We start from the raw sequence: 27,616 nt of genomic DNA, 5'->3' as shown, positions 1-27,616 counted from the left end.
ATAGACAAACCAACCCCGTGAGCACACACATTTACAGATGTAAGACACTCCTGGAATAAGGATTAACCAACCTATTCCATAGGATTTCTGTTTCAAATGCCTACATGGTGAAGTGTGGGTCTACACATGAGTGTAAATCAGAAAGAAGAAAGAAAGAAAGAAATATTCCATATAGAAATTGGTTAGGGGAGGACAGAGTGTCTGTGTCTGTACCCTCTGTCTATTAATGATTTGAAGTCGATGGAATTTTTTCTATAAGATGAAGTATGGGTGGTAAAGAGGATTAAAGGTTTAACCAACTGTTTGGCTAGTTTAAAGGAGGGGGAAGTCAATAGCATTTATAACAAGGAGAGGGTTATTGAGTTTATGAATGTTGGATAAACCATATATCTGGAAGAGAGTAGGAAATGAAAGATTTGAGGGTTTTTTTTTTATCTAATTCGGAGGACCAAGAGGCGATCTGAGAATTAGTGAATTCATAATTGAGAGATTTGCAAGTGGTATGGTCTCTGAGCAACACATTCATTTTCCAATTTTATTCATTGGTATTTAGGACTGCAGAACATTGCCTGTCAGCTCTAGTAATTTTTATACTTTGCATAATTTATAAAGAGATAGCGCTGTTAGAAGAATTTCTTTTAGGTGGCAAAAGTTGTATAACTACGTTAGCTATATTTAGCCTGTCATTGTTGGCTGTATTTGGGGACAGGATGCGGGAGCTATGTTCTGTATGCAGCATGAGGTCTAATTGCCAGAACTTGATGAGGCACTACTGCAGAATTATTTCATTGTGCTGTTCTCATTCCATTAAATCCAAAGATGAGCTTCAACCAGGCCAAAGGCTAAGCCTAAATACATGTTCAATAAAAATGCCAAAGCTTTTGCGTGATCCTCCAAATAGAAAAAGACAGGATTTAGTGTTGCTTTTACTTTTTAAAATTATCTTTCCAAAAACAATTAGTAAATGGATGATTTGTATTAGATTCTTACAGTTGATTCTTCTGCATCTCTTCCATCTTGATTCAGAAATATTGGAAAAGGAAAGTCTGTTGAAGTTATGAACATTAAAGTCACCTTGAGAGATGACGTCATTGTTTAGAAAGTTGAATTACAGATAATTGAGCTTTGATAAAAGAAATCCAAAAGATAAGAGTAATTTTTATAATAATTTGAAAGGCGTAAAGGCAGATGAATATAACTGAATGGAACAAAGAAACCTTAAGCCAGAGAAGATCAATATCAAATTCCTAATTTAGTGGAAAATCAGCTTCCACTAAATTATTTGCCATACTACACTTAGGCAAAAGTCTCTATGACTACGAAGTTTGCACATTCGTGATATAGCATGGTGTTAAAGTTGATACTTGGATAAGAATTCAGATCTGGATGTCTGTAAATGATGATGTACATGCTTTATGCCCTGAATGTCGGTGAAGTGGATATGGAAATGATTTTTATGTTTTCAGTGTTATTTTGAAAGGTGAGATTTTTTAACTACAGTGGCACTATAATTGTTTTTCTTTCCATCGTTTATTTTAGTAAATAGTCAAAGAACAGGAACATGTATCAAGAAGAAATAGACACTAGAACTATGGTGTTGTGAATAGCTGGGATGAGATAACAGTCTCATATAGAGAACTGCTATCTCATCCCAGCAGTTCTTGACAGTGTCCTGCCACATACCACTACTTACTCCAGATACAATCTGACAGAGTATGTGGTAGGATTATGCACCAGCTGATTGGGAAGCCTCCTGATGTATCTTACCATCAGGTTTGGTTCTGTATCACCAGACCACTATGTGGTGACCTATCTGCAGAATTGTTTTACTTTATTCTCTCAAATGGAGAACAGTTTGGAGCTTCAAATATATTTGGCATGCTGTTCAAGGGTATCATGAATGATATCCTTTCTGGTAATGAGACACTACCAGGAAAAGGGGTGGAGATGTAAATTTGGAACCCTTGTTCTGAGAATGTAGTGGTATATCAACAGTACAGATAGTTATTTATCACTAAGTTTAGTTGGCATTTCCTCCAAATTGGAAGGTATCCCTTTACTTTCCTAGTTAGTTGATTCATTTAATTCATGATACTTTTACAAGCTGACTCTAATAGCTGTCTCACAAATTGTTTGTTAATGCCTTGTACATTTTCTTTAGAACATGTACAAGGCATTAACAAAGTTAAAAAAATTAACATTCTCCATTATTGGCACTCACTATTTCTCTTCTTTCTCCTAACACCACAGAAATTCAGTGGCAACTGATCATCATCCATATAGTCCATCTGCCAAACCAGCTTCTTGTTTTTCATCCCATCTACTGCTGGTCTCTGGCTCATGCAGTGTTTCTCTCTCTTCCATCTGTTCAAAATGAATGACAGAAAATATTTCTTTTCTCTTTTCAACCTCTGGCACACAAACACGGTACTAATGTACTATAGATTCTGCAACCTCTTGTATGTGGGAATTGATGTATGTTTCAGTGCATGTCAAAAGACCAGTGTGCACTTGTCTTTTGACATGCACTAAAACATACTTATTTAAACTCCTTCTCCCCAGTTAAAAAGAATGTCAGTGTGGTAACTTGAATACGGTAGTAAGCTACTTGCCATGTAAGTAGAACTTGTTGTTTGCTATGGCAACGTTAAAAGAAGATGTAATGTAATACTCGATGTAGCTTAAAAATACCAAAGCACTTTATGTTGATTTTTACAGAGATAAAGTCTCATGAGAACTATTACAAAAATAACCTTGTGAATTGTCTATTTGGGAAAAGGTGATTAAGTATCTGAGAAAAAACTATTTTAATACCAACTAGTTTCACCAACTTAAACTGTTGGCATCTTCAAGGTACAGGACTGGTGATAGGAATTAAAGCTAACAAAACATGTTACAGACAAGACATTAACAGAGTTCTAATTATAAATTACAAAACAACACTGAATGTGTGCAATACACATGTGGCGTGTACATGATTTCACTTGTTGTTGTTTAGGAATGTTTTATAGTTGGTACTAAAGTTAATTTCTTGTATGTTTAGAGATCTAATTAGGGTCTTCCAGATCTTGAAGGAATATATCTTAATAGGAGCCAAGGACAAGATCAGACCTTGGTTCCTATTAATATTTTCTACAGAACGGGCGACCGTTGTGGCTTCTTTAAAAATATGAGAGTGGTAATCCTCTTTTATGTAAGGGGTACAGCTTTTATCCCACTCAATGACATGGTTGGATGTGGAGAAATGGGAAGATAAGCCCGATATATCTTGTCTGTTGTTTTTGGCATAGCCGATGTGTTCTCTCTGTCTTATCATAAAGCTTCTTGAAGTTTGGCCAATGTAACTTAAACCGCACGAGCATGGGATATTATAAATTCCAGCATATTTAAAGAAAGGATGGAAGTCTTTTGGAGATCTTAAGAGTTTTCGAATTGTATCTTTAGGTTTAAAGGTCACTCTTATTCTATGTGGAATTGAGGAGTTTAGGAACCTTTTTGGAGGTTGTCCCCAAGTATGGAATGACGACTGTAATAATATATTGAGTTTCTTCTTGTTGTCTTTGTGGTGGATCAGAGAACAGAATCTTGTTAACAAGTCTCCGGGGGTAGCCATTCAAGATGAGGTTGTTGGATATCAGTGTCAATTCGTCTTGGAGATCTTTTTGGTCTGTTGTAATCCAGACAACTCTCTTCTTTAGCATATGTACAATGCTTAGTTTTTGAGAAATGTGGTGGGAGGAACTGAAGTGTAAATAACATCCTGTATTCGTGGGTTTTCTATAAACTGAGAGGTTGAAATGGGCTTGCTTCTTAATTAGGATATCCAGAAATGGTAGTTGTTTTTCTGTTTCAAGGTCCAGAGTGAATTTGATTGAATGGTGAAAGGAGTTGATCTTATTTAGGAATTCAAATAAGTCATCGTTTTTGTGGTTCCACACAATGAAGGTGTCATCCACATATCTCCATGATATTGTGGGTTTGGGGTCTACTTGAGATAAAATTCTACTTTTAAGATCTTCCATGAAAAGATCGGCACAAGAAGATCACTCCGCTGTTCAATCATTGGCTAACATCAAACTATTTTTTATGGAAGAAAACCATTTACCAGCAATTGACTGGCTTGGCAATGGGCAGCCCCCCCCTCACCATCTTGTGCCGCTCTTTTCATGGAAGATCTTGAAAGTAGAATTTTATCTCAAGTAGACCCAAAACCCACAATATGGTGGAGATATGTGGATGACATCTTCATTGTGTGGAACCACAAAAAAGATGACTTATTTGAATTCCTAAATAAGATCAACTCCTTTCACCATTCAATCAAATTCACTCTGGATCTTGAAAAGAAAAAACTACCATTTCTGGATATCCTAATTAAGAAGCAAGCTAATGGGCATTTCAACCTCTCAGTTTATAGAAAACCCACTAATACAGGACGTTATTTACACTTCAGCTCCTCCTGCCACATTTCTCAAAAACTCATCATTGTACATATGCTAAAGAAGAGAGCTGTCTGGATTACAATAGACCATAAAGATCTCCAAGACGAATTGGCACTGATATCCAACAACCTCATCTTGAATGGCTACCCCCAGAGACTTGTTAACAAGATTCTGTTCTCTGATCCACCACAAAGACAACAAGAAGACACTCAATATATTATCACAGTCGTCATTCCATACTTGGGGACAACCTCTAAAAAGGTTCCTAAACTCCTCAATTCCACATAGAATAAGAGTGACCTTTAAACCTAAAGATACAATTCGAAAACTCTTAAGATCTCCAAAAGACTTCCATCCTTTCTTTAAATATGCAGGAGTTTATAATATCCCATGCTCGTGCAGTTTAAGTTACATTGGCCAAACTTCAAGAAGCTTTACGATAAGACAGAGAGAACACATCGGCTATGCCAAAAACAACAGACAAGATATATCGGGCTTATCTTCCCATTTCTCCACAACCAACCATGTCATTGAGTGGGATAAAAGCTGTACTCCTTACATAGAAGAGGATTACTGCTCTCGTATTTTTAAAGAAGCCACAACAGTCACCTGTTCTGTAGAAAATCTTAATAGGAACCAAGGTTTGATCTTGTCTGAGATCTTGAAGACCCTAATTAGATCTCTAAACACACAAGAAATGAACTTTAGTACCAACTATAAAACGTTCCTAAACAACAAATGTCTTGTCTGTAACATGTTTTGTTAGCCTTAGTTCCTATCATCAGTCCTGTACCCTGAAGATGCCAACAGTTTAAGTTGGTGAAACTAGTTGGTATTAAAATAGTTCTTTCTCAGATACTTGATCAACATTTCCCAAATAGTCAATTCACATAGCTTCTGTTGTCAAGAAAAAATATCGTTTTAAAATAACCTTGTTTGTCTCTATGAATAATATTAATGTAAATAACCCCATGGGAATTGATTGTATTTACCATTTTAATTAAAGTTTCTAGAATGTCAAAAACAAAGGCAATGCTTTGCCATTGGAACTTTGTATATTGTATAATAGCTATGTATAAGAGCACAAGAAAGTTTACAATTGAGTGTGTGAGAAAGTTGTTTGTAAGCTCTGCGCATGAACACCTTCAAAACTAGTATCGAAAAGGTCCTCTAGTTTCAGATGTTTCTGCTACCTGACAAGACAAGGAAAAAAAGAGTGCACAGAGGAGATGAAAGAGCGGGTCAGCCTTAACAAAAGGATCAAGGAGAACTGCTGATTTCTTCGGGGGTTTACAACCTTTGGTGCAAGATCCTGAAAGGCGAAAATATACGAGGACTGAGCCGAACATCGGTGGGCAGTTTCTGACAGAGAACCAGAGGCAGTTGAGAGGAGGCGAGGTCCAGTTGCTGACAGAGGGGAGGCAAAATCCAGCTGCCGAGAGAGCAGAGGCGAGGTCCAGTTACCGAAGCAGGAGAGGCGAAGTGCTGTTACTGAAGCAAGCCAGAGGCAGTCGGCGGGGAACCAGAAGCATACTGACCTAGAGAAACCGACTTTAGGGCGAACCCATGCCAGAGGAAAAAAATTGGGAGAACAGCCAGGTTAAAGCCAAGTGCTGGTCGGATACCCTATTTTGTTGCGGGAAGTCAACCAAAGCCAAAAGCTGCAGAACGACCTTCAAGACTGTATGCTGAAACTTCTTGCCTGAGCTTTTGAGTACCGGGAAAATTGCAGTCCAAGAGCCGCTAATACTCTGACGAAATGCCCCCTGAAGCAAGGCTTTAGATGAAAGAAGAACCATAGAGACTTTGATGCAGGACCTTTGGAAGGTGTCGTGACAAAGAGCCTCCATAAGTGCGTTCCAACCTTTAATGTACATCCTTTTTGTAATCTAGGAGATATGTCATAGATGGACTGATAAGAAATAGTAATAAGAAATATCTATAAGAGAGTCCTCTGATTTGTTGTTAACTGGAATATTAATTGTAAGATAACTTGCCATAGCTAGTTAATCTCTTTATGAGTAAATTAGTCTTGGCAATTTGGTTTTCTTAAGCAGAGACGTAACAGAGTAATTATATTGTATAGTCATTTAATATTGAAAAGGAAAAGTTTGTTTCTTTATACCAAAAGCATAAAGGATAGGTAGAGAAGAGTAACCTCCCTATCGCTTATTAATGTACTTTATTTTAAATGTAAATAAATGTGTTTTAATTATATATCAATAGAGTGCCACCTGATTGTTTATTTTACAATGCGCTGTTCCTGAAAATATCGGACTTGCGAGCGGGAAACCAAGTGAGATAGCCGAAGTGTATAGTTAAGTGCAAATAGACCATGACTGTTTGTGTAAAGTTTACTGAAGGAATTTGTGTTAGAGAAAGAGAGACAGAAATCAACCAGCTGCATTACTGAGTTTTATGCCAATTAAAAGATATTAGTGGCGCAGTCTCAATAAAATAAATTTTCTAGTATCCATAGGCATAAGACTCGTAGTGCAAAAGGTAGATAAACAAAGTACGCAATAATATAAGCAAGAAAGGTTACGAGAGAGAAAACGCACACTGCTAATTAGAATTCTCATGGAAAGGCTTAGACGTTGGTTATGCATTTTTTCTAAATAGCTTAAGGAAATGATAACGTATACTAGGATATACATTAAAATAAATTTTAATACACTTCCAATATTTCAGCAACCTCATGTGGCCGAAATATTGGGCGATTGGGCTGAAGGTCCTTCAGCCCAATCGTCCAAGAATACCAGCATTGCCTGCTAGGGGGTACCATCAGGAATTTTAGGAGAAAGAATAGCTTCCTGCTTTGTCGTCATTTACTGTTTGTTGTGCTTGCTTGCACGTGTCTTGTTTTTAAGTTCCTGTGAAAATGGCAACGTGACGTTGCCGAAATGTTGGAAGTGTATTAAAATTTATTTTAATGTATATCCTAGTATACGTTGTCATTTCCTTAAGCTATTTAGAAAAACTGTTAATTAGAATAATGGTATTTCAAAGGCGCAGTAACCTAGTAGGCTTTATAAATAGCAAGAAGCAGCTCATATGTTACATCTCAAACAAAGTGGTTTTACATATATAAAGTTGGACCAATAACCTATTAGAAATATTATTGAAGTGTTATATTAGCATTCATTTTCTTCCCTTGGTATTTTTTTCGCTTTTCTTAAGTAAATCCTTTTTTATAGGAACTACCTGGTGGATATGGAAGGGTTAAACCAGATATCGTTACTTATGGGTCTGCTGTTAAAGGATCAAGTATCAAGTAAGCTGAAGTCTATGAAGACTTTTTATTTATACTACCCTGTAATAGCTGTGTATGTATGTATGTGTGTTACCTTTAAAAAAAAGTATATAATTCAGTTATTCTATAGATTAACAGTCATTTTAGTTAAAGTATGAAATACAAATTTTATTTCGTACTTTAACTACATAATTTATGAAATACCTAGGTATTCTAAAGAATAACTAGGTAGTTCTAGTTAAAGTATCTAAAACATTAGTATTGTTAGAAAAAATGTTGCAGTGGCCCATTATATTTCTAAAATAAAGAATACGGTTTTCACTTTCATAAATCACAGAAATGCAAAGCAGATCTCTCCCTCTATGGAAGAGAACTTGCAGCATATATATATATTTTTTTATGTTGGGCCCATATAAAAGAGGTTGGTTGGTCAACCTCTAGTACATTAGTACCATATATGGGTAGTGGGTTGGGAAAGGTAAAACTTGTTTACATTTGATTTAAAAGCCTGTATGTTGTATTCCTTGGGAAATGCATCACAGCATGGAGGAGACTGTTCCACAGTACAGCAGTAGCAGGAAGGAGGAGGAAATATGTTCCAATGGGCTTAGTACAGAGTGGGGGGAATTATTGATGCTGTTTCAGATGAACATTTCCCATGGAAATATTTATAGAATATGCAAACTGCAGAGACCAAACGTCTATGTGAAAGTGAGGGGAGCGAGTTGGTAAGAGATGGGTCATTTATCAGTCTAATTGCTCTCTCCTGTATTGAGTGAAGCATTTTGAGGGAGCTTTTAGGAGCCCCCACTCCAAATGTGACAGCTGTATTCGATAGCTGGGCAGATTTGTGATACTAGTGCTATACTAGTGTGATATACTTGTGATATACTAGTGCAGTGAGAGAGTATGTACAGATCGCATAGGATAGGAGTCATTTCTGGTGCACAGACCTTCAGGACAATTGGAGCAATCTCATCTTGTCTAGGAATTTGAGTGTTATCAAAAATAATGCTGGGGAGAAAATGGTTCTTTTTTGTGAGAAATAAGACAGAACTGAGTTTCACTAGCATTGAAGTTGATGAGGTTATCTGAGCCCCATTGGAGGATGGCTTGGAGGTCAAAATTAAGGGCAGTGGTGATTGATGCTCTGTGGGTTGAAGTGAGTTGTGTAGAGTAGGGTTTGTCAAATGAAAAGGAGGAATGCAAATATGCTCATTGATATACAGAAGGAAGAGGATCGGTGAGAGAACTGAACCTTGTGGGACCCCAGCATTAGTTGGATGGTGAGAGGATAGAGAGCTGTCTACCATCACACATAGTGTGCGTCCAGTCCATACAGGAAGCTGGCAATTCATCTGCAGAAGTCCTGAGACAGTCCAAATGATGGGAGTTTGCTTAGTAAGCCTTTGTGCCAGACTCGGTCAAAGGCTTTAGAGAGATCAAGTGCAACCACTTGGGATTTGTCAAATTTCTCCATGGCATTTTTCCAGAGATAGGTAATGTATGAGAGTAGATCTCCTGTTGATCGGCATCAACGGAATCTGTACTGGTGGTCGCTTAATAGCTGGGTACGTTCAAGTTAGAATAGGAGCTGAGAGTTGATGGTTTTCTCCATCACTTTGGATAGAACTGAAGTGAGTGAGATATTGCAGTAGTTAGCTGGCAGTGATTTGTCACTCTTTTTAGGCATGGGTTGAATATAGGCCAGTTTCCAGCCTTTGGGATATATACTAGTGCAGTAAGAGAGTATGTACAGATGGCATAGGATAGGAGTCAGTTCTGATGCACAGACCTTCAGGACAATTAGAGCAATGCCATCAGGGCCAGGAGACTTTGTTTTTTATGTCTAATTTAGACAACAGGTTTATGATCTCTCTTTTTGGTAAAAAGATACAGGGGGCATTTTATGTTGGGCAGTTGGAATGACTGGAGGGCATTTGCCATTGTCAGTTATGTGTGCATTAGAGGCAAAGTGTAAAGCCAGGAGGTTAGTTTTTTCTGTGGGTGATGTTGCAATTGAGCCATCTTGGCATGATAGGGGTGGGAATAGTGTAGGGCAAAGTTATGACCAATTGCCTTGGCAAGAGATCAAAAGGCATGGCTGCCATTTGGACAGGCTGCAAGCTTCCTGCTTTTTGCCCATTTAAATTCTGATTTAGAAGCATTGATAATTTTCTTGCATCTGTTTCAGACTTCAGTATAGGCATTGAAGGAGGATGGGGTTCTTGATTTGAGCCAGTTGTGGTATGCCTGATTTTTCATTTGTACAGCCTTGGCACATCTTTTGGAGAACCAGGGTTTGGATAGGAGATGGCAGTTCGAAGTAGTGCTGGGAATGTATGTTTTCATGCCAGTGAGGATTACTTTGGTGATACGTTCGATGCATGTGTTTGGACTGGAACCCAGAAAGAAACAATAATCCAACATGATTATTGTTTCTTTCTGTGAATGTAGTGAACCCAAGGGGTCACTACATTCACAGCATATTTGTAGGGGGTCATTGGTAAGGAAGAGTTCTAGGATATTTGGGGAGTGGTTTGGGTTATCTGGTCGGCTTTTGAACAATTTGTGTAAGATCATTACTGATGGCAAATGTTTCAGCATCTCTGCCTGCAGGATCTGTACAACTGGAATAGGAAATCCAATTGGTGTTATGGACATTGAACTCACCCAGGAGGATGATTTCACTGTTTGGAGAGTGGGACTGGAGAAAATCAACTTTTAAGGAGAGGAAATCAAAGAGCTTAGAGTGGTTGGTGGTATTAGGAGAACAATGGGGATAGCAGGTGAATTTGACTGAGTGGGGAGGGATATTTTCAGCCTAAGAAGGTCGAAATTGGGTGATTCTAGGTTAGGTGCTCTCTGTCAGGGTCTGTCAGAGCATATATATGCACAGATGCCATCCTTGGGTCAAAAAAAGTTAAATAGTGTATAGTTAGGAAGGTTGAGATGGATAGTGCTGGGGGAAGGTGAGATTTGAGTTTCTGTTAAAAAGAGTAATTGGGGTTTGTTGGGCTGCAGATGGTAGTGGACACTATTAAGGTTGGAGTTGAGGCCACAGATGTTGGTGAAGTGGATATTCAAAGTTCTGTGAGGCATAGATTTGATTGCAAGGGTCTTGCACTATGCAGTTGCTGCATACTGGCCTCCTTGGTGACTATGGCTTCACTTGGTTTTTGCACTAGTTTGTTTGTAGTCTATCATCCAATTGTTGTCTCCATTTTGGCATTTTTCTTCTAGTTGGCATCTTTGTTCATATATGCATGGAAATATCTTATTTGAGCAGTAATAGCTGTATATATGCATGTTACACATATGCATATAACATAATACAGCTCCTTGTGCTTTGAAGATTGTCATCTTTGAAATATATCAATGCTACCAACCTCTGCCATACCATAGGTCAGTAACATTGAGGTGCATTGATACTTTTCAAGGATGACACTCTCCAGAGCACACAGGACCTCTGACCTCCACCATACAAAAGAGTTTTTCACTGCACATTAAAACTGGGCAAATTGTATTGTGTTATACAATTTGCCCAGGATGTGACAAACTGTTTCACGCTTTCTGTTTGTTTAGTTAGCTGGCATGCGACAAATTGTAACCTTGATATCTGAGTATTCATCTTAACTATGAAGTTTGGTGGTGGAGGTCGCAATGGTCTGAGTTGTCTCTTGATATGGACTTGGATCTTTGGTTGTAGAGCCTAGAAGGATTAATGCCAATAGAAGATATGCCTTTGGATAACACAGTGCCTCCTGCATTGGTCCAGTTTTATGGAACCATGTTTCTTTCATCATGACAGTGCAGTATATAATGCTGCAGGTACTATTGCAACATGATTTAAGGAAAATGATATGACAAAACTTGACTGGCTTGCACAGAGTTCCATTCTCAAACCAACAGAAACCTTTCTTTTGTTGAACTGAAAATTTGATTGTAGGCCAAACCAGTGTGCCTGATAATAGTACATGAACTGATGGTCACACTGAAGGAAGAATGGTCCAAAATATCTAACTAATATTATCGCACGCACGCACGCGCACGCACACACACACACACACACACACACTAGTGGCAAGTGTGCCTACTAGATGGGGGAAAAGCGTGATCCAGGTCAAACGATTGCCTATACTATTGAGAGATGTGTGTGTGCGTGTGTGCATGCATGCGTGCGTGCACTAACATGTGCAAAACTTAGGTTTCCCTGAAATTTAGTCTAATATTTAAAGGTACTTGTCATATAATTATAAAACAACAAACTTACATGATAACCACAGTAATAAACTTTAATGAAAGTACAGATTGTAAGTGGAAGTTTCTGTGGTTTAGAAGTTCATAACGCATATTCCAGTAATTGGACCACATCTTTTTTATTAAGCTAAAAGCACAATAAAGAAATAAAACAAGTTTCGTAAGTTGTTTGACTTACATCTTCAGGGGTAAAAGGTAACTGAAAGTTAAAACAACAAAAAAATGAGAAATTAATAGTTCATACTATACAGTTGTAGCTGTCTGACTGTTTATAAAATTAAAAAATCAGAATGCAGATTCAAAGCAGTGCTAAGTTTAAACAATGCTGGATGATGCCACGTTCTGTTGTTCACGATCATAATGTCCGAGGTCTGACTGAGGTATATTTTTTATCAAAGCTGACCAAACTTGGTGTAGAATTAAGCCTTGGTTTTTATTGCATTGTGTTGGAATTCTAAGCATAAGACCTGAGTTAAATGTGATGAATAGAGAAATTAGGACTATTGAGATTTTTTTAGCTGAAGTAACTAAAACTGGCTTAAGTAAGAGAGAGAATTTGGTAAATGATGGAGTAATGAATAGTATGGAAGTGATTGGGAGTCAACAGAATGAAAGCACAAGAGGTCGAGAGGAAATGAGATGTTTTGAAAGTGAAGGAGTAAGTAAAAGAGTGACGAGGGAAAGTAATGAAACTGGGAGAGTGTAGAAAATGAGGGCGTGAGCAACGCTTTTTGGTTTGAATGAAGGTATGAGTGGAATAATATATGGTGATTCAATGATTAAGGGTAATGGAGAGCAGTATGCCCGAGGAGTGCTTGTCTGGTGGAACAATAGAGAGAGTGACTTTAGCAATAAAGAGAGGGCTAGATGCAGAAAAAAAAGATAGTTATGGTGAGCACAAAGGACCTGAGTGGTAGTTTTAATCAGGTAGCAAAAGATTTAAGAACATTGTTATAGTGAAGAAGAAAAGTGTCAAAGGGAGGATTGTGTGTGAGTGTGCTGCCTCGTTTTGACAATTATGAGTTAAGCAGAAGAGCAATGATAATGAATGATATGATTGCAAGAATGCAAAAAAAGAGGTCTGATATGTGTTTGAAGGCAAAAGACACTGTATGCAAGAGATGAATTGCATCTGAATATGGAAGGTCATAAGCATTTGAAGAAGTTACTGTTTTTCTGAACAAATTGAGGTAATTGGGCAGGGAAACTTAAATTGAAAAGGTTGAGTATAAGAGGGAGAAATTTATGCAGGTAATATATATTTGTTGATCCTTTTTTGCAGAATAATTTGAAGAATAGAGTGGATAAAAATCAGCATGGGGCTACTGAAATTAGTAGAATGTATATCAGTTCTAAAGCAGGTACAAGAACTAAAGGGAATCTGCAATTTTTGTATACTAATGCAAGAAGCATTTGATATAAGAGGGAAGAATTTTGTCATTAGTCAGTGCAATCTCACCAAAAGTTGTAGCCATTAGTGAAACTTGGCTGTCAGCAGAAGATGTGGTTACTGGAATTGAATGTGATGGGTACAGTATTTTCAGGGAGAAGATAGAACGGTGGGAAGAGTACTGTTGATGATAGCTGATGAGTTGCAGCCAAAAAAAGTAGTATATCAATATGGTAGACGTGTGAATGATAATTCGTTTGAGGTGGTCTGTGTGAAATAGTGACTAATGCAACCAAATATACAGTTGGTTGCTGCTATAGGCCAGGGGGGTAGTAGGGCTGATGTTGAATTCATGCATCAGCAAATTAGCACAATGAGTGCAGGGTTGGTGATTATTATGGGGGATTTTAATTATAGTGATATCGATTGGAAGGAGGAAATATCATGTGGCAAAAAGGAAATGGAATTCATACACCTAAGAGATAATTATTTGAAACAGCACATAACTGAAGGGACTTGTGGTGTGAGAGAGTTGGATCTGGTCATAGGTTCAGAGGACATATGCATAAGTAAGATGTCCTCGTTACCTCCAATTGGTGAGAGTGATCATGCGGTATTGACTAGGGAGGTTGCAAAATTTGTGGATTTTTCTCTTAAGAGGGGATATATATACGGAACTACAGGTTAGGTAATTATAACAAGCTTCGGAGTGACTTACAGCTGTCCCATGGCAGAAAATATTGCAGGGGAAAGATTTTAGCAGTGCATGGGATATAATCAGCAGGTATCTGAGGGAGACAGGTATCAGAGTTTATTCCCATGATCAGGAAGATAAACAAGGTAGGCGGTAGATGGATGAGTAGTAGTATCAGGCATGATCTGCAAAAAAAAAAAAAAAGAAAATGTTATGGAGAATTTACAAGGAGAAAGGAGATCAGTACACTCATGAGCAATACAAAGCTCAGGCCAGAAAGGTTACTGGCATAGTAGGTAAAGATAAATTAGATTATGAGAAGACCTTAGCCAAGGAGATCAAGGGTAATCCCAAAGAGTTCTTCCACTATGTGGCAAGTAAAAGGAAGAATGATTTGGAAGGATAACCTTAGTGGGTGCTGATGATATTGAGGTGACCAATTCAGATGTAATAGTGAGTTACTGAGTGATCACTTTTCAAAAGTCTGTCACCCAAGTGAGGATATATCTGTACCTGTAGGAATAACTAATATGAGAATTGAAGTTAATAAATCAGAGGTACTTAGTATATTTCATTCTTGTAGAAAGGCTTATACGTTGGTTATACATGATTATTAAATAACTTAAAGAATTCACAACGTATACTAGAATATAAATTAAATTAAATTTTAATATATATATCGAATATTTCTCCAACATCACGTTGCCATCTTCATGGGAACTTAAGATAAAGACACGATGCAGGCACTACACATAGCAAATGAGGATGAAGCGAGGAAGCTACTGTTTTTCCTAAAGTCCTGATGGTGCCCCTTAGCAGGCTGTATTAGGTATTCTTGGCCATTGGGTTGAAGTTCTCCTGATGTATATTCCCAAATTTGGGGCAGTCTTATGTATCCAAATTTGTTGAAGGTTGGCAAGTTTCTTAGGGCTGAGGCTGATTCCATGAATAATCTTTCAAATTTGAACTTGCTGCGGTGTATTGCTGTGGCTTTCTTCCACCTTATTCTGTGGCGTGTATCCATAGCATGGTCTCTGCAAGCCCAGAGTGGCTGTACTGGTGAAACCGGATGTAGTCCTTGTGTTCTGAAATTCTGATATTCGCTGTCCTGCCTGTTTGGCCAAAGTAGGACAGTTTACAGCTGCAAGGGACCTGGTATACACTAGGTAGGTCTAGGGGAAGTGGTCGGTCTTTAGTGGAGCGAATAAGGGATGCCAATTTTCTATATGGTCTGTAACAAGAGATCAAGTCATGTTTTTTTAGGATTTTGGTAGTTTTTTCCGAGGTGCCCCAGATGTAGGGAATGGTGATGGATTTAGAGTAATCTTTGTTGTGAAAGGGGGGAGGTTGTGGTTTAGTATTTTTTGGATTTTAGTTTAATTTACTTTATATTATATTAATTTATATTCTAGTATACGTTGTGAATTCCTTAAGTTATTTAATAATCTCAGTATATTGCAGAATTTAGAAGCAAACACTGCTGTAGGTTTTGATAGAATACCAGCTCGGGTGTTGCGTGAATGCGCAAAGGAATTGTCAACACCTCTTACTTGGTTATTTAACTTAAGTTTGAACTCTGGTATGGTCCCTAGGGAGCAGAAGGAAGGCAAAGTAGCTCCTTTGCATAAAGGTGGCTCTAAGACTGCGGTAGTTAATTACAGACCAATCACCATCTCGGGTGTGGTGGTAAAATAACGGAAAAGTTGGTTAAAGACAGAGTTCAAGAATGGGTGGATCAGGATATGATACTCTATAGGGACGAACATGGTTTTGTCAAAGGACGATCTTGCCTTAGCAATTTATTAACTTTTTATAATAGAATGACATCTGAGTTGGACAAGGGAAATGGCTACACAGTGATACTACTGGATTTTGCTAAGGCTTTTGACAGGATACTCCATGGAATACTGTTGCCCAAATTAGAGCAGATGTGGATGGATACTAAACTGGTGATATGAATAAGAGAATGGCTCATGGAGAGATACCAGAAAGTAGTGTATGGAGGAGCAGAGTCCAGGATGAGGCAGGTGACCAGTGGTGTGCCTCTGTGCTTGGGCCATTGTTGTTTAATTTGTACATAAATGATATAGGAAATGGCTTGAAGGAAGATATTCAGTTGTTTGCTGATGATGCAAAGTTGGGTAGCACAATAAAAAATCAAGCTGATGTTGAGAGTTTGCAGGATGATTTAAATAGGCTGGCAAAAGGTAATGGATGTCAGTTCAATGTGGAAAAGTGTAAAGTTATGCATTTTGGGATTAAAAGATTACCAGCTGTGTACCACATTGATGGAACGGTACTCCAAGAGATTGATGAGACTTGGGTGTGCTGGTGGATAGGGAGATGAAGTTCAGGGGGCACATTGCTAAGGTGTCCAAGATTGCACATAAGATTATTTGGTTATTGAAAAACACACTAACATCCAAAGATAAAGAGGTTATTATTCCCCTTTATAAGGCATTGATACGTCCACATTTGGATTACTGTGCTCAAGTCGGTCACCTGGATTCCTTGGAGATGAGGAGGTTGTGTAAAAAAAAAATCCAAAATACATAATAAAAATAAATAATTAAATATCAAGGCACAAAACACAAACAGTACACTTCACATATAAACATTCAGTGCATTGACATATTGCTTGATTTATTATTATTATTAAGAGAGACCTTTAGGGCGTCAGGATGCATCGAGTGAGGCCACATACTACATACACCAGCTGTCATACTTGTTCCTGAATTCATTTACACTGCTTGCATGCACAACATCCAGTGGCAATCCATTCCAATCATCCACCACTCTATGAGAGGAAAAATCTAGATCTCCCCCCCTCCCTTCTTGGTGTCATTCATTCTCAGCTTCCAAGAATGCCCTCTTGTTGTCCTTTTCCCACCCTCCATAAAAGGAAAAATTCCATCAACTGAATACATTTAATACATTGTTGCTAATATTGTGCACAATTTATGACCCATAATTATGTTTATTAGCTGTTGAATACCTTCTTTAAAAAGATAGGTGCCAGAGGTAAATAGCATTTCTTGTATGTTTCAAATACTGCAAGTTTGGATCCTACATAAGGCATTGATCCCACATAAATTTTCTTTAAAAAAATAGGTTAGTTCTTGTAACACATCTTCAGTGCATAACAGTAACAGGTGAGTTTATTTGTACATTTATTTTTTTGTATTAAAAATATAAATATTGCATTGTTAATTAATATTTTTTGGACATAGTATCTACTCAGCATTCTCTGAATACGATTTTCTGTATTTTATATTGATATGTGAAATATGAAGTACTTGATATCATTTAAAGAAGAATAGAGCTTCTTATATATCATGACATTGTTTTGCACATGTTATTGAATATGCACATCTGTGCATATGTGTACACACACACACACAAACAAATCAACAAGAGACTATAAGCCATTTTAAATTTTTGCCTTTCTTCCCCACCCCCATCAGAGGTGGTTGTAGGTCTCTTTCTGGTACAAGTGTTGCATCACCTGTTGTAGCTGGTGCAGTAACACTCTTGATGAGGTAAGTTGTTCTTTTATAAATGTTATAGTTGAAATTTTTTAAAAAAGCGAATTATAAAGAGTATAGTGAATGCCAGCACACATATACTTCTCGCATTGTTTCACTTATTGATGAAATATGGGAAGCCACACTTTTGTACACCTCATCCCAAAGATGAAATTTGTTCTTGATTAGTATTTTGATGGTATAAGTTCAGAGATGTTTTTGATGTAAAACTATTTTAATGAAATAATGTTACCATGACTACCAAAATGATTATTTCTTTTGTTAATGAATTCCTTTTTATTTTTTATTTTAGCATGCTCTGCATAGCTAATAAATTAATAAAAAGCCTAATAAAGATTTCTTTCTCTGCAACGTTTTGACAGTACAGTCAATAAGGAAAAAACTTGTTTTTTAATTGGAAAATACTAGGATCAAATTCTAAGATGTGCAGAAGAGCCATTATATATATATATATATTTTTTTTTTTTTAAACTCACAGTGAGTTATGCAGTCTAAAGAATTAACTAGCTAGTACTTTTCTTATATAAATTCTAAAATTTCTTCATTATGATTTGATATTAAAAAGAAAAGACTTAAGAGTCAATTTTAATCAAGTTTTTTTTAAAAAAAAGAATGTTGTACAAAATATACATTATCATACATTTCCTGTATGCAGATTTGATTTCTTAGTTCCTGTGAAACAATTTTGTTTTCTGATAAATTTTTATGCTGGAATAATTTTTAAAGTAACTTCTTCGTTATGAATGCAAATATTTCACAAGCAGAGCATTTTTTTTATTTTTTATTTATTTATTTATTTTTAAAATTTTTTATTTTTAAAGATGTATTAATATTCAGCAGTAACATAATTATTTACCAGGATATATTATTCTAATCTGTTGTGATTAGATTATTTCAGACACTGGATAGTACACTTTACTGACTTTAATGGTAATGTGTTAAGAGACTGCCCAACTTGTTAGTGAATAATTCTGTTGCTTTACATTATCATACCTTGATATGAAGGTCTAAACGTTGAGTGTTCATTTTGGTCTAACACAGTAGTTGGCTCCATAATTTTTGATAATATATTCTGATCACTGTGTAAGCATGAAAGAAAATAATTCTGCTGCTGTTTGCTCTGACTGATGATGCCTGAAAGAGTCTAGCAATATACATGTGCCCAGTCAAAAGGCCATTCTGTGTGTGTGTGTGTGTGTGTGTGTGTGTGTGTGTGGAAGCCCATGATCAAGAGCCTTTCACTCTCATTCTTCATATCATATTCTCTTTGTTGCTGACATAACCAGTCATTACCAGACACTATGGACCCTAAGAATTCTGCAAAAAAATACCAAAAATACAATAAAAAGAAATCATGAAAATAACAGAAATATGCTTTCTCCTTCCCTCCTGAGGAATCCACCCCCCCCCCCACACAAAAATCTATACAAGAAACTCCTTTCACATTCTCTTCATTGACATTTGCTGCCCATTTCAGACTTAAATAATGTGTACTGCCACTTACCTACACCACTTATGTGCATTACCTCTCATGGAACCTCAACTGGCAGCACAGCGTCAAGACTCTTGAACTCAGCTATGCACACTGCCAGCTTTATATATATATATTTTCTTCCATGATTTTTTTGAAATTTAGTATTTTATTGCAAAATTTTGAAAAAATGATTTAAATCGATGTTAATAAATTTGCACTTATGGGATGTGGCATTTAGAACCCGTTAAAATTTTTTGAAAATTTTTGTAGAATTAAGCAAAACTAAATTGCATTTCTAAACCAAATAACACGAACAGCCACCTCCCAACATCCCTTCACAGTACACCTTGAAACTCACAGAACAAGTTTCTTTTCCTCCTCCTTCATCCCTGCTGCTGCTGTACTGTGGAACAGTCTTCCCCCTGAGGTATTTCCCAAGGAATACAATATACAGGCTTTCAAATCGAATGTTAACAAGTTCCTCCTTTCCCATCCCACTACCCATATACGGTACTAAAGTACTATAGGTTGATCAGCCAACCTCTCGTATATGGGCCCAATATAAAAAAATAAAAATAAAAAAATAAGCCAAAAATCAGGAAAATATAATTTAAAAAACACATTATCACTTTTGACATGTTTGTTTGATTTTTACGAAAGTACAGCTACATAATAGGATTCTCTGTATATCATAACTTTACAAAAATAATGTAATTATTGACAGTTCTGTTATGACAATTTTAAGGTATTGATAGCTCTACAATTCAACTTAGAAGAATTTACAACTGTACTGTATGTAAACAATTATAGTATGTATTAATCTGTGATAGTACTCTGGTGTTTCTGTGTAGGAAATGTTTTTCTTAACCAGTACAAGTGCAGTTGATGATTTTTTTTTTCTTTTGGTTACAATTCTGTTTATGTTATTGTAATTATTATTATCATCATCTTCTAAGACCTCCAGGAGTCAAGGACTCATTCAGGACTATACATCACCCAAACCAGCTTTCATACCTTCCCTTAAATTCATTCACACTAGATGCACTCGCTACCTCTAAAGATTAACTATTCCACTCGCTGCTCTATGAAAGAAAAACCTTGCTCTTACCCCCCCCCCCCCTTTCTTGACTACGAACAAACTTAACTTTCATGGATACTCCTGTGTTCTCTCCCCCACCTTCCATATAATGAAAAATTTCATCGTGCAGTGTCCTGTAACACCCATTCAGACGTTTATAGATCTCTATCATATCATTCCTCTTTGTCCTGTTAACTAGAATCTGTAATCCATATACTCAGAATCTAAATCCCATAATCCTGATATAATCTTTGTACTCTTCTTTGCATCTTTTCCACAGCTTCTTTATCCCTTAGAACCCAGGAGACCAAATATGCTCACAATAATCCAGGTGCGGTCTTATCAAGGCCTTATAATGAGGAAAAAGGACTTCCTTATCTTTACATGTCAAGGTTTGATTCAATATTGCAATTATTATCATCAGCAAACCATATCACCATGTTATAAAAAACAAAAAGATAAAGTAAATTATACTGGGTATGAAGATATTTCACATGCAATTATTGTTTGCTCATGCTTGGGTAAAAGTGTCTTTACATTTAGTATAATATACTTTGTAGCTAAACAAATACAAACTTTCTACAGTATCTCTAATCCAGTATTTTAATAATATGATAGTACATCATTTTTCTACTTGCATGTGGAAAATATGACTGTATTGATTTAGCTGTCAGTAATAACTCCATGGATCTAGCTCCCACTGATGAGACCTCAGTAAAGATCAGAACTGGTCTGGTTAGTGAGTCATCCCATAATGCATTACAATATACATGTTCAAAAGGAAGTGTGTGTAGGTGCACTTCTGGGATGCTAAGTTAATTGATGTGAAGCAAACAGCCTCTATATACAAGTAGCCTAGTTGGGAAGATGCCTTCATGCCTAAATTTTTGTTCATTTGAGGTTTGGGTAAAGGATTAAGACAAGTCAAGTATATAATTTCTTGTGTAGTATAATTTACTTTGTAACTAAGCAAAAAAAAAAACTTTCTACAACTCAAAACGATTATTTGTGTTTCAGTGCAAATAGGTTCAAGATCGGTGGTGGTATCTCCCTCAATGAGTTCTTGACTCCGTGGAGGTTTCAGATAATAATAGTAATAATAATAATAACAATAATCAACTGATGAAATTAAGAAAAATTTTTTTTGCTAATTTAATTTTTATTGGCAAAATAATTTGCAATTATGATAATTTTTTTTTTAATCTTTTCATGATTTAAAATGATAATTCTTACCATGCTTGGTGAAGTTTAGTGAAATTTGGTATTTAGGGATCAGTCTATTAAAATTGGTTGATTTATTTCATTTGGACTATTGCATGGCATAATTTTTTTAAACTGATTTGTGTTTCTGAGAAGATTGGAGTTTTAAGTTGCCAATCATTATTATTTTATTATGAATCATGTTAATATTTTCCTTTTAAATAGGCATGTTTTGCAGAAACATTGTTTAATTTGCTTTTTAGTATGATGCTCCTTTTCCTTTCATTGAGTTTTAAATGATGCTGTGTGTCAGTTGTTTTATTGTTCTGATGTCCTAATTCAGTGAAACATATTGAACTTATAAGAAGTTTTTGTTATGCCGGTCCTCAGGAATTCAAATATTCCTTCATTCCTTAATCTGTGTATTGCTTCTGTAGTCTGATATTCTCTCAGATTATTACCTCCTCAAATTCTTTTTCTTTTCCATTCAGTTAAACTGTCAGCCTTTACATTGTTTTCTTGTACCTTAGTGCATCAGTGTCTATATATATAAACGTGTAATGGCTCAATGTTAAGAATTTATTATACAATATATGTGGTGGCAGACGTGTGTAAGAAGAGCTCCGGATTGAGATAAGTTATTCTTGGAATAATTAAGTATATATGAGTATTTGTTTGAGTAAGAGCTGCTGTAAAAGTTGTGCGCTACCAATATTATTAGTGTGGGAGATTTTTTGCCTAAACTTAATTACGAATTTGTTATTATTAGACCTTAGAGTAGTAACCGAGAGAGGAAACGTGTCTAAGTTAAAGTTCCCATGACTTTAACTTAGACTTCAGTCGTTTCGTTAAGTGTGAGGTGTGCTATATGTATTCTTTCAATTACATAAATGATTTGTGGATGTTTAGGGCGGATGGAAGGAGGGTGTGTGCGAAGTGTGACCTGAATGAGGAATCGATGAATGCTAATATGAAATTGATGACAGAAATTGTTAGTAGCAAGAATGTCATGGGAAAAATGAGTGCATGCTCGAAAGAGAAGGATGGTGTGAAAGAGAGGCGAAAAAATGTTAAAAAATCAGTAAAAAAGAAAACGAGTGATTTGAAAACCGCATCGGATGTTAAAAAGGACGAAAGTGAGGCAAGAGTGGCGGAAGGAAATGAAATTGAGAGAACGAATGAAACCGGAAATGGCGTGATGCAAGAATCGAAAGTGGAAAAAATCGAAAGAATGAACGATGCCGAAAGTTGGATGCATGTTGCACCGAAAGTATGGAAACTCAAAAGGATGAATGAGAGTGAAAGTGAGAAGAGGGGCTCGAGAGTTAGAAAGATTGTATGATAGAGAGAATGTGATGTGAGTTTCGGAAGTTGAATTGGATTGGATGAGGCAAGAGATGAAATGGATGCGAAATGAAATTAAGAAAATTTGGGTAAAAACAAGTAAAACAAATCATGATGGCACGAAAGAGTTAACGAAAGATGAGTGGATGGTATTGTATGGTGACTCCATTATTAAAGGTGTGCTGGATGATAGGATGCACAAGGTATGTTTTTCAGGTAGTAAAATGAGTAGCGTGATTGAGGCATTGGATATGAGGAGGGAGCGAGCAAAGGAGTTGATGGTTTTAATAGGTACGAATGATTGGACAGACTACATCAGAATGGATATCAGGAGGCTGCTTAGAAGGATAAAAGAAAATAGTGTGATTGGAATGGTAGCAAGCATGTTGCCTAGGTATGACTGTGGTGAAATGAGGCAGAGAGCAAGGATTATGAATGATATGCTGGCTGAAATGTGTGAGGAGAGGGGAGTAGAGTTTGTTAATGTATGGAATGAGTTTGAAGGACGAAGTGAACCGTATGGGAGCGATGGGCTGCATTCGAGTGGTTATGATGTGAGTCGCTTGGCGAGACTGCTGCTGGAAGGTAGAGAAGTGAGTCGAGAGAATGAATCAGATCAAGTAGGAAGTGATGTGGAAGAGCAGGAGAGTAAGACAGGAGAGATTGAAGAGGTGGTTATGAATGGGGAAGTGAGTGGTAATGGGGAAGGGAGAAGCAAGAGAGCAGGGAAACGGGAAGGCTCAGGGTGGACAGGGGTACGCAGTGTGAGAAAGGTGGTCTTTTCTCACAGTGTGATGCTCTAAGAGGAGGTGAGAGCATGTGTAGACAGGAAAGGAATTGGATGACCTGGGATCAATAGGAAACAGTTGAAATTGAAAAGGGTCCTAAAATGAATAAGCAGAAAGGGAAATGGCCCCAGTCGAGCATGGAGAGATCACATCGAGTGAGTGGTATCAGTGGAACTAGCTGTAGATCCAGAAATGAGCTGTCATGTTTGTATACAAATGCTAGAAGTATAAGAAACAAGACAGATGAAATGGTTGCACTAATTGCATCTGTTCACCCAAAGATTGTTGGAATAAGTGAGACATGGTTGGAAGAGGACGACATCCTGACAGGAATAGAGATGGAAGGGTATGATGTGTTTTGTGAGGATAGAAGGGGTAAAAAGGGAAGGGGAGTGCTATTGATGATAGAGAAAGAGTTATGTCCATACAAAGTAGAGATGCAAGAGGAAAATAGTGCCAGTGGTTTTGAGGCAGTATGGTGTGAGATAGAGGTGAATGGAATCAAATACTTGGTTGGATGTTGTATAGACCAGGTAATGTGGATGGTGGTGATAATGAGATGTATGATCAAATTAGCCAAGCAAATATGAAAAGGGTGATCATTATGGGTGATTTTAATTATGGTAATATAGACTGGAATGATGAGATATCAACTGGAAGTAAAGAAAATGAGTTTCTTGAGTTTTTGAGGGATAACTACTTCAGACAGTATGTAACAGAGGGCACATATATTCTGAAGGAATGTGCCAGGGAGTTGACACCTGCCTTGACATATTTTTTTAATATCATTCTTGCACTCGGTCAAGTTCCTAAAGAGTGGAACAAGGGCAAGATTGTGCCACTTCATAAAGGAGGTGATCGAACTCAAGCATCAAACTATAGGACTATCTGTGTGCCAGGTGTTGTTGTTAAGTTGTTGGAGGAAACTTATGAGAACTACGATCCAGAATTGGGTTGACAACAATGGTATTATCTTTGATGGACAGCATGAATTTGCTAAAGGGAGGTCATGTTTTCGTAATCTACTTACTTATTACAATAAAGCGACTGCTTCCTTGGACAGAGAAGGATACACAGTAATATACTTTGATTTTGCAAAGGCTTTTGATAGAGTACCTCATGATAAGTTGACTGTCAAACTAGAGCAGATGGAGTTGGATATTAGATTAGTGCATTGGATCAGAGACTATCTATCTGATAAGTATCATCAAGTTGTGTATGGGGAGCGATATCCAGGAAAAGGAAAGTCACTAGTGGAGTGCCTCAGGGATCTACAGGGTGTTCGGGATAAATTTGACAGTTTCGTAAGGAAAAAGAAAATCTTCTTTGTATCTATTAAATTTAATGAATTGACAAAAAAACATTACAGGCAGAGTTAATTACAATACTATCAACAAGATTTACTCAAAATAACCACCATTAGCATCGATCACAGCTTCAATTCTGCTTCGGAACCTCGAACAAGCTGATGCTACAGTCTCCCTGGGAAGGGCCGCAAAAACTGTTTTAATTTTATCCATTAACTGGGCTTTTGTATTACTGGAAGTGCGATTGGTGTCTTTTTCAACTGCGCCCCATACAAAATAATCCATGGGGTTAAGGTCTGGGGAGTTTGGAGGCCAAACATTTGGACTGGTGAAGTCATAGAAATTTTCAGACAACCATTTTTGACTTTTCCCCGAGGTGTGGCAAGGGGCCGAATCCTTCTGCCATACATACGGCCTACCATTGGCTACCCTTGTTATCCAGGGCTTGACTACAGTTAGCAACTCCACGAACAAAGCCCGAATTCCAATGCCAGGGTTCTTCAACACCTGTTCCTGCAGATTTGCGAGGAATTCTGCTGTACGAACGCAATCAGATCGTCTGCTAGGGATCTTTCTTCTTGCTACATCCTCGTAGTCACCATTGCAAGTCTCTAGTTCATGCCTGATTGTTTTTACTGTATTCAGGGAGCATTGGGCAGCAGTCGTAATATCCTTATTTTGATGGCGGGCACGAATCATCATGATACAAGTTATTCTCTTCCATGATTCAGGTGGGTTCCAGCTATCCATCCTTTCTGACATCTTGTATATGAATGAAGAAGGGTCCAAACTTTTAAATGAAGAGAAGTGTGTATTAATACATGTAACTTACGGAAAAATATAATTAATTATAAATATGTCAAATTTATCCCGAACACCCTGTATTTTAGTGCCATTACTGTTTAACTTGTACATTAATGATAATGGTGAAGATTTGGATGGAGATCATTTGTTTGCAGATGATGCAAAGTTGGGATGAACCATAAAGAGTAGTGAAGATGTTGTGACCTTACAAGAAGACTTGAATAAATTGAGTGATTGGGCATGGAAATGGGGATGTGAGTTCAATGTTGCAAAATGTAAGGTTTTAAAATTTGGAAAACAAAGATGGGATGCAGAATTTATGGTTGGTGAGGATATATTGTTGGAGGTGGAAGAAATAAGAGATCTGGGGGTGATAGTGGATAAGGATCTGAAATTTAGGGGACACAGTCAAAATTGGGAAGACAACAGAAAGGCTTCTGGGAATGTTGCAGAGGACACTGACTTGTAGAATTAGGGAGATTCTTGTTCTGTTGTATAAGGCTTTGATTAGGCCACACATGGACTATTGTGCCCAGATTTGGTCACCTGGTTTTCAGAAGGATGAAGAGATGTTGGAAAGGATCCAAAGGCAACTGACTAAGGTAGTTTCTGACCTCTGGAATGTCGAGTATGAGAAAAGATGTAATTTGTAGCGTCTGGTGGACAGGAGGAAGAGGGGAGATACGATGGAGACCTACAAGTTGGTAAGGGGTTGTTATAGGATGAATGCTGGAAAAGTTCTACAGAAAATAGTGGGAGATGGGGGAGGGGAGAGAACCAGAGGTCATCCCTGGATACTGTATAAAGAGGGTATGAGTAGGGAAGTGAGAGGCAGAGTTTTTTTTTGTGCAGAGTTGTAAATGATTGGAATGCATTGCCCAAGAGTGTGGTGTCTGCAGGGAGTTTGAGTGTGTTTAAGACACGGTATGATGAGCTGTGTGTGTGATAAAAGGACCTCCCAGATGAATCTTTGACTCCATGAGGTCTTGGGGTAATAATAATAATAATATACCCATGTCATAAAATTTTTAAAAGGGCAACATAAAGTTATCCTCTTAAACATTTGAGAATATACAAACTGCAGTGTCATGTATTGGAAAAGTATGTTAAGAAGTGGAGATCCCCCACTTATTTTTTTTTTTGGATTAGAAAGCCTGAGTATCTTCAAATGTTAGCTATTTTATCTCGTTCTCAAATTTTAAAAACATTTGAACTATTCATTTTCTGTAAGTAAATTCACTATATAATAAATAGAAAGGGATTTTCAATATATCAGTTTTAAAGTAAACATCTTGAATGTTTTAATTTGAGCATCTTAGTTTAGCTGCGTTTGGTAATTTGAACTAAAGCTCTTAAAAATAATTGAGATGTATGTATTTGTTAATTTCTTCTCATAGTGCAGGAAACTCTATTGAAACAGTGTTTTTAATTAGGAAAGCTATGATTTAAGTTGTTTGCTGTGACAATACTGTCAGTTTAGAGAAATTATGAATTAATTGGTATGAGCAAGTGAGAGAGAGAGCATTGAATAAAATATATTTGATTTATATCAGCACTTGCGATTTTTTATTTAAAAAAATTCTCTTGTTTACATAGTAAATCCTCTTTTAATGGGTTATTCTAAATAATGGATTATTAATGAAAGTCTTGCATAAATTGAAAATCGTATAAATATAACTCATTTAAATACTTGTAAAGTAAGGGAGATACATTCTACTACTGTAGAAAATGTTTAAATGATGCTTAACATGACTCAGTTTAGTCTGTTATAAAATTATATTGCATATACAAATAAGTAATAAAAATAAATATTTCATATTAATTATTATTATTAAGCACAGAAAATATAAAAACTCTATGCAAGTTTATGTAAACAATAAATTAAACACAGAAGTCCTTAGTAAGATCAGTTCAGTATGAGAAACTAATGACAGAGAGAGAGAGTGTTGAGCAGGTCACACAGGAATCATGTGAAGAAGAGTCATTGACTCAACTTGCTCTTGCTTAATAGATTTTTCTGAAATGTTTCTTTGCACATAA

The 27,616-nt window shown here is 36.8% G+C and overlaps 1 protein-coding gene across 2 annotated transcripts in view; it reads left to right on the top strand.

Moving 5' to 3' along the window:
* S1P (membrane-bound transcription factor site-1 protease) overlaps positions 1–27,616 on the top strand; it is a 480,656-nt gene that overhangs the window by 244,648 nt on the left and 208,392 nt on the right. For both annotated transcript variants that reach the window (XM_090401757.1, XM_090401758.1), the window contains 2 exons: positions 7,637–7,713; positions 17,501–17,575. In XM_090401757.1, the coding sequence (XP_090257883.1) occupies positions 7,637–7,713; positions 17,501–17,575 (152 nt within the window). The remainder of the gene's footprint in view (positions 1–7,636; positions 7,714–17,500; positions 17,576–27,616) is intronic.

This window comes from Typopeltis vanoorti, chromosome 12, assembly GCF_054136105.1.
Source record: "Typopeltis vanoorti isolate ZY-2024b chromosome 12, IOZ_Tvanoo_1.0, whole genome shotgun sequence".
NCBI classification, from domain to species: domain Eukaryota; kingdom Metazoa; phylum Arthropoda; class Arachnida; order Uropygi; family Thelyphonidae; genus Typopeltis; species Typopeltis vanoorti.
This window is presented reverse-complemented; position numbering and strand designations above follow the sequence as displayed.